This window comes from Chrysochloris asiatica, unplaced genomic scaffold (genome assembly GCF_000296735.1).
Source record: "Chrysochloris asiatica unplaced genomic scaffold, ChrAsi1.0 scaffold00009, whole genome shotgun sequence".
NCBI lineage: Eukaryota > Metazoa > Chordata > Mammalia > Afrosoricida > Chrysochloridae > Chrysochloris > Chrysochloris asiatica.
In genome coordinates this window covers 9,538,813-9,546,073 of record NW_006408527.1, presented here as the reverse complement: position 1 = coordinate 9,546,073, position 7,261 = coordinate 9,538,813, and the positions used below count along the sequence as shown (strand labels likewise).

The window sequence follows — 7,261 nt, the reverse complement described above, 5'->3', positions numbered from 1 at the left end:
GAATTATATGATAGTTTACATGGGAGAACATTAGTTTTACATTCATTCTATCGTATATCGTCTCATTACCATGGTTACAATCCCCTCCATGAATCATCAACCAACCAAAGGGTATACCCTGCAAGCCTGCCCCTTACACTACCCCCCGACCCCCCAGTCTTCAGCACACAGTCACTCTCCCTCTCTGGATCTAAAGCCCCCAGCTGCTTCATCGCTCCACGTCATTGTCGCTGCCTCCATCTCAGGCATCACTGTTTCTCCGGATAGGGTCCTGCTCTTGGCTCTTCTCTGTTGATGGTCCCAGGGACCTTTGCTCCTAGACTGAAAAGTTAATCACTCCCTTTCTTGCTATAAAATGTCTACCTTTACATTTCCAACCTTCATAATCAGTCCTGATAACTATTATTCACTATTGTATCACAAGAGAACCATCTGCATTTCATTTCATCAATTCCGCCTAGGCAGATTGGATGCTACTCACTGGAGATTCTGCCTTCCTCCAGGTCCCCTGTCTCTAGGTTCCCTCTTGAAAGCTTGTAAGCCAGTTGCTTCTTGCCTTTGTAGCCCTACCCCCCCCCCCCCCCCCCATTTTGGGTAGCCAATGTCCAAGTTGCCCATCCTTGTCTACTCTGTGTGGAGGGGGTGGGAATGATTTTTGCTGTAAGAATTTGTTCCCTCTTTTGACCTACTGCTTCCATAGGTGTAGGTCAAGTCCATCAAATTGCATCAGATTACACTTTTTTTCCTCTTCTTTGTTCTTCTGGTTGACCTCTGATCATCCGGTCATTGAAGCCAGGTCAAGTGGGTATTATCTGCAAGTGTGGGTGTTCTTGTGCATATGCCCTCTCTTTTTATCAGTTGAACGCTTCACTCTCCATATTGTTGGGCTTAGCTCACCAGTTCATTGTTGTTTTTCCCTCACTTCCCCTAATTGGTGACGAGCCTGGTCACCAATCAGAGCGTGTATTCCCATTGAGTCTTAGTCTAGGAAGGGGTTTTGCACTGAGGGGACCCAATCACTTGCTTTGATGTTTCCTGGGCAAGCAACTTGTTTGTTCTTGTAGTAACAGTCCGTCTGCCTCTATTGTTTTGTATTCTTCCTGTAGGTCTTTCTTTCGAGAAGTTTCTTCTATTCTTCTAGCCGTTCCAGGCTGGTCTGCTCATCCTTTCAAGTGGAAATTTCCCATCTCTGGAGATCTGGATATGGTTCAGGCTTCTACCTATAGTCTTATGTATTGCAGAGGCTCTGCAGGAAGCCTCGTGACTGGCTTTTAAATGGAGGAGTAAACAAAGGAAAACTTGAGTTTTTGGCTTGAAAATCTCCTCCGATCTTCTTACGTGAAACCATTAAGTTGTGTTCTTGTTTTTAAGTGCTGTTGAGTTGGTATCAACTCACAGCGACCCTGTATAGGGTTTCCAAGGAGTGGCAGGTGAATTTGAACCACTGAAATTGCAGCTCAAACTGACCTTGTGGTCCAGTGCTTTATCCCATAGCGCCACACCAAGACTCCATAAAGTTGTGTTTGTTGTTGTTGTTAAGTACCATTGAGTTGGATCTGACTCGTAACGACCCTGTATAGGGTTTCCAAGGAACAGCTGGTGAGTTTGAACTGCCAACCTTGTGGTTCAAATTGACCTTGCCATCCAATGCTTTATCCCACTTTGCCAGTGATCTTCTCCTATAATTCCCTTCTTTGAAACTCCTTATTGCTGAGGTTGGCATGTTTCGTGCTGAGTCATGCCATATTTGTAGTGATTTGAGACCCCCTTTTCTTTCCTTATTCTAACCAATTTTGTTGTTAAGTGCCTGTCGAGTTCTGACCCATAATGACCCTGTATAAGGCTTCCAAGGAGAGGCTGGTGAACTTGAACCACAGACCTTGCAGTTTAAACCGACTTTGCATTAACCCACAGCACCACACTAGGACTCCAACTACCCAACAGGAGCCCTTTCATTAACACAGTCTTTGTAAATGAACCCAAGTGCATGGTCTATCTTCTTCTTCTTGTTAAGCGCCATCAAGTTGGTTCTGACTCACAAGCAACCCTGTATAGGGTTTCTGAGGTGCGACTAGTGTGTTTGAACCTCTGATCTTGTGGTTCAAACCTACATTGTGGTTCAATGCAGTATCCTGTTGCACAACCAGGGCTCCTTAGCCACCATTACTAGTGTACCGTGTTGTGGCACAACTAAGACTGCAAGTGTTCTGTTTGTGCTTTGCTCCTTGGTTCCATTGTTACCTGTGGTCAAGGGCATTACACAGTCCCGGCAATCTTTGACACTGTCTTCTTGTCTATCCTTCTTCTTAGGCATGTTCTGGCATTTCTTCCAATTGACAGTGGTCCTCGAGGTGATGGGAGTATTGGCTTCCAGTGTGTCTTCTGTTCGCAGCACTCTTTTGCTTGGCTGTATTTGAGTTATGAAAACTCCAGTCCTGCCCAAAGGGAGAGTCTAAGGGAGTGTTACAAACCAACAAATGAGAGCAAGCAAACAAACCAATTGTCATTGAGTTGACTCCAACTCATGGGAACCCATGATGCCGGAGAAGAACTGTGCTCCACAGAGTTTTCCATTGCAGATTTTTTTTTTTTTGTGGATATATGGGGGTGAGTCAAAAAGTATTGGTACAAGATCATAAAACTTGTGGACATATCTTCCATCTGGGTCTGTGCACTTTGGAAGATGTTTCCATTTGTTATCTTTTCCTCAAAAAATTCTGTGCTCTTTGATTTATACCACATCAAAATCACAGTTTGGGTATCCTCAAAGGGACTCAAATTGTGTTTCTTTTCAATGTTCTTTGAGTTTGGAAACAAAAAGAAGTCTTAAAAGGGACAAGACTAAGGGTATAGGGTAGTTGGGGTAAGATTTCCTAGTGACATTTTTATAGAACAGTCCTTGCTACCTACCCTCAAAGAGCAGATACGTTGCCATGATGGAACAGAATTTCTCGGTGCCACTTTCCTATCCTTTTCCTCACCAAATGCAGTTTCTTTTCTGTTTTTCAATTTTTTTTACAAAGAATGGTAAAAGTTGGTCACTGCACAGTAACTAAAGACAACTATGAAGTAATGCAACAGAAGCTAACAGGGCAAAGCCGCTGCATGTGCAGATTACAACATCTCTGCATTTCAGCAAGGGTAAACAGGCCAGGCTACCAACAGTTTCACTTGAACCAATGCTTTCCTCCATAGAGTGTGCCTGTGTGTGTGCATCACTGCACCTAGTAACATTTAAAGACTCAGCTAACAATAAAATCACCGTATTTTTTTCAAAAGAAACAATATACATAATACATTCAGAATCATGGTTTGCTTTTTCTTTTCCCCAAGTGTGTAGGTATTTTAGTCTCTTGGGTGTCTTCTTTTACCTCAACAGCATGCTGTTTGAACATCATCTCATTATCTTCATGTTGTTGTTGTTGTTAAGTGCCATCGAGTCGGTCACCATTAATTTCTGTCACTTTGAGAGAGATTTTCGTCTCTCTAAAAATGATGGTGTACAAACTGGTGTAGAGCCCTGGGTATTCGTAGCGTTCTGAAGATCAGTGTTCGAAACATTTTGGATTTATTTTGGTAAAATCAATGGAGGAAAATCATCGATTCCCTTTTAAACTATCTTCTTCCTATGTAATATTTCTTAAATTGCTTCTGTAGGTGTCCGTTTCTTATTCTACTGTGTCACAGCTGGATTCGATGGCTTTGAAAAGGGAACATCCCAGTCTTTGAAAAGTTTTTCATGTATTTTTTCAGGTGGTTTAAAATCTCATTTCAAGAGTCTTTCACCAAAAAGGCACTTGTTCATCGTTTCAGCAGCTAGCTTAGCAACATCAACAGACTCAAACTCCAAAAAGGCATAGCCTTCATTATTTCCAGGCTTTCTACTTCTAGACAATCTGAGTTGGGTACCAGTACCAAATTGGGAGAAATACCTGACTTGAGTTAGGGTTTGAAAAGACCTTGGGGTAAGTGGCCCATATACACTACTCCAGGAGTAAGTTTTTCTTCCAAATGATGAGGCATGTCTGGAACTGGGTTGTGCACCAGCGGGCCTGCACCATCTGCTTCGGAAACTTGGCCTGTTGCTGTGGGTTCAGAGACAGGAGCTGCTTAGCAGGGCCAGAAAAATCCATCATGGCCAAGCTGAAGAATTACCCCAATGCAGTTTTGAGCTTTCTTAAAACTTTTTCCTCATAGACCCCTGTGATTATCCTATGTCCTTCAAAAAAAATCTGTCAAAATTGTTAGTGTTGTTAAGTGCCGTCGAGTCAGTTCAGATTCATAGCAACCCTGATCAGGGTTTCCAAGGAGCACCGGGTGAATTTGAACCCCGAGCTTACGGTTCAAACTGAGCTTGCAGTTGAGTGCTTATCTTACAACGCCACACTAGGACTTCCTATCAAAATTACCCCTGTGGAATCCCCCAAAACAATCCCTATAACCTTCTGTGCTGCCTTCTCTGCTTCAAATTGAACAGGCCCAGCAGATTCCTTCAGAAGCCACTGTTTTGATTGGACTTTTTTTTTTTTTGAAGGCACCCTAATCAGGCAAGTGTGTTACTGAGAAAACTTGTCTACAACCTTCCACTGACTGCAGAAACATGTTTAAACATATTTTATTTAGAATAAAACCATGTCTGAACTGTAACAATGCCTTTTAATTTTCCCTTGTAGATAGATACGTTAGGCCTTTCTGCGTGAACTCAAACCTCCACCCCTTCAGTTAGCAGTTGAGTGTATTAACTGTCTACAACACTGGGGGAACTCTAGATTGTTCCCTAGGAAGGTTTCATTGGAGAAGTCCTGGTGCACATTAGCTCTTCCTGGGAAGATTTTGTGTTGCCGGATCTCAGCTTTGCTTCTATTCTGTGAACTGGATTCTGCTGGTGTAAAACTTCAGCTAACTTAAGACAGTGATATCCAAACAGGTCTTGAATTTGAATGGATTTAAGCTGTTGTAATTTTAAAAGTAAGGAGCTCTGGTAGCGCAGTGGTTACGAATTGGACTGGTAATCTCACAGTCAGCAGTTTGAAACTACCAGCTGTTGTGCAGGAGAAAGATGAGGCTTTCTGCTCCGATAAAAGATTTATAGCCTCGAAAACCCTGTCCAGGGTCACTATGAGTCGAAACCAACTCCACCGCACACAACAACAATTTTAAAGGTAGGCCATATAGCATTCGTTGGTGTCAAGAAATCAGACAAGGGTAATTTTGTAGGACTTCAATAAAACAGGAAAAGAGATTGTTGGTCCGGAACTATGCTATCTAATACATAGCCAATACATTAGACACATGCAACTAATGAGCATTTGCTATGTGGCTACTCTGAACTGAGATGGGTTGTAAGTATAACTTGTACATTGTGATTTAAACAATTAGTATAACAATGGCATGCAAAATAAATCATTGGTAATTATTTAATATTCATATGTTGAAATATTTTGTATACGCTGGGGAAAATAAAATACATTAAATTCATCTCACCTGTTTCTGTCTACCTTTTAAAGTGTGGCTGCTAAAAATTTGAAAATTGTTTATGTGGCTCCTTTTGTATTTTGACTGGATTTCCTAACTTTCCTGTTTCGCAGATGTTTTCTTATGCCCACTAGAGGGAGCTGTGTTCCAGCCTCAGGAAGTTAGGTTCTTGGCTTGTACATTTTACTGCTGGGGAACACACTCTATTCTAGAAGGGAAGATGAAGAGGGGAAGAAAAAAACCTCATGTATCTTCATTGTTTTAATTCTACATAATTTGGATGTCTTAAGACATCAGTCTAAAAGTGAAAACAAAATAGAAAAGGGAAGAAATAGAGGTTTTCTACCCTCTTTACCTTAATAAACCCAGAGGTTTCTGCCAGCTTCTGTGTTTGCAGCTCTAACAGAAAGGGTCAGTGCCTAACTGCAACTTCATACTTCCCATTTTATAGTACCCATCAACACTGTGTGCAAAAGCCATGACACTCTTGTTCTGTTTCATCCCTAGTATCTTCCACTGTTACATTGCTTGGTTGTTGTATACCCACAGGAAGTATTTAAATACAGATTTTGTTCTATCATTTAGTTTCAACTTATCGTTTATTGATAAATGTACCTATTGCATCAGAGGCAGCTTTTTCCATAGACATATTCCAATTTCTTGTAGTGCCTCTGGTATTAAGTCAGCAGAGCTCTATTTAGACTTGTGACTAATGCGGACTCTTTTCCTTGTCAGAACATGAAGAGGAACTGGACCAAGAATTTGAGCTGGAGACTGATGCTTTGTTTGGAGGATTGAAGAAGGTATGAAGTAGATACGTAATAAGCATTCTCAAAGTCCAAACCTCTGGTTTCAATATTTTGTATCATTTTTGTGTTTTGTGTTGATCCCAGCAGAGTTTTCAGTAAGAATTTGGAGTTAAGTACCTTTTCTGTTGTAACACTGTGTGTATGATTGGTCGGGGCAGGCATATCCCCATGGTCTTTCTTTCTCTCCTGTTTTCTTCTCAAGATACCAGAAATCAGATTATGTAACCTGATCAGCTAGTACACAGTTCACTCTTATAAAGAACAGCACGTTTTTCTGAGTTGCCTATATCTGTTGTTAGCATCAGATGTAGCCCCTGGACTCTGTACGCAGCCCTTGTCCTTCTTGCCTTAGTTCCCCAGGTCCAGTGCACTGTAGCAGAGCACGCTTCTGCCTCTTAGCTTCTTCCTGCGTCTTGGACTCCTAGAGCTGCTGTAACAGCGGTACCACGAGTGATGACCCTAAAGAACAGACATGGATTTTCTCAGACTTCAGGAGGCTAAAAGTTCAAATGCAGCTCTTGGCTCTAGAAGGGTGGGCACTGCTTTTTGTCTATCTCAGTCCTTGTAGTTCCTGGGATTTATTTGTAGATTTATCTGCCTCCAACATCTTCGGGTACAGTCTGCCTTTCTTCATATGTGTTTGCTGATCTGTGTGGCTGCGTGCCTCTTTTATGCTCGGAGATGAATAGTGTCCACCCCACACTGGGGTGACCTCATTAGCAGAACAAATCCCTGTTTCCACTCGGAATTATAACCCATAGACATGGGGTTAGAATTCCAACACTTGTTTTCTGGGGGCACAATGAACACAGTGTTGTAGTACCGCTACGACAGTGAGCTGGTTTGTCTTGTGCTACGATTTTATTTCACCCACTTAGGTAATGTTATTCTGACATATACCTGAACCCTTGTAGATGGGACCAGAAGCAATTCTGTTCTTTAGACTGTGTCAAGGGTAAGCTAAACTACAAGACTGC

General features: G+C 42.0%; 1 protein-coding gene and 1 pseudogene across 1 annotated transcript in view; one reads left to right on the top strand and one right to left on the bottom strand.

Annotated features, from left to right (window-relative positions):
• Positions 1 to 7,261, top strand: part of HHAT (hedgehog acyltransferase) — a 501,005-nt gene that overhangs the window by 5,485 nt on the left and 488,259 nt on the right. Inside the window, exon 2 of the mRNA XM_006834198.1 lies at positions 6,211 to 6,278. Coding sequence (XP_006834261.1) covers positions 6,211 to 6,278 — 68 coding nt within the window. The remainder of the gene's footprint in view (positions 1 to 6,210; positions 6,279 to 7,261) is intronic.
• LOC102823765 lies at positions 3,641 to 4,136 on the bottom strand (annotated as a pseudogene).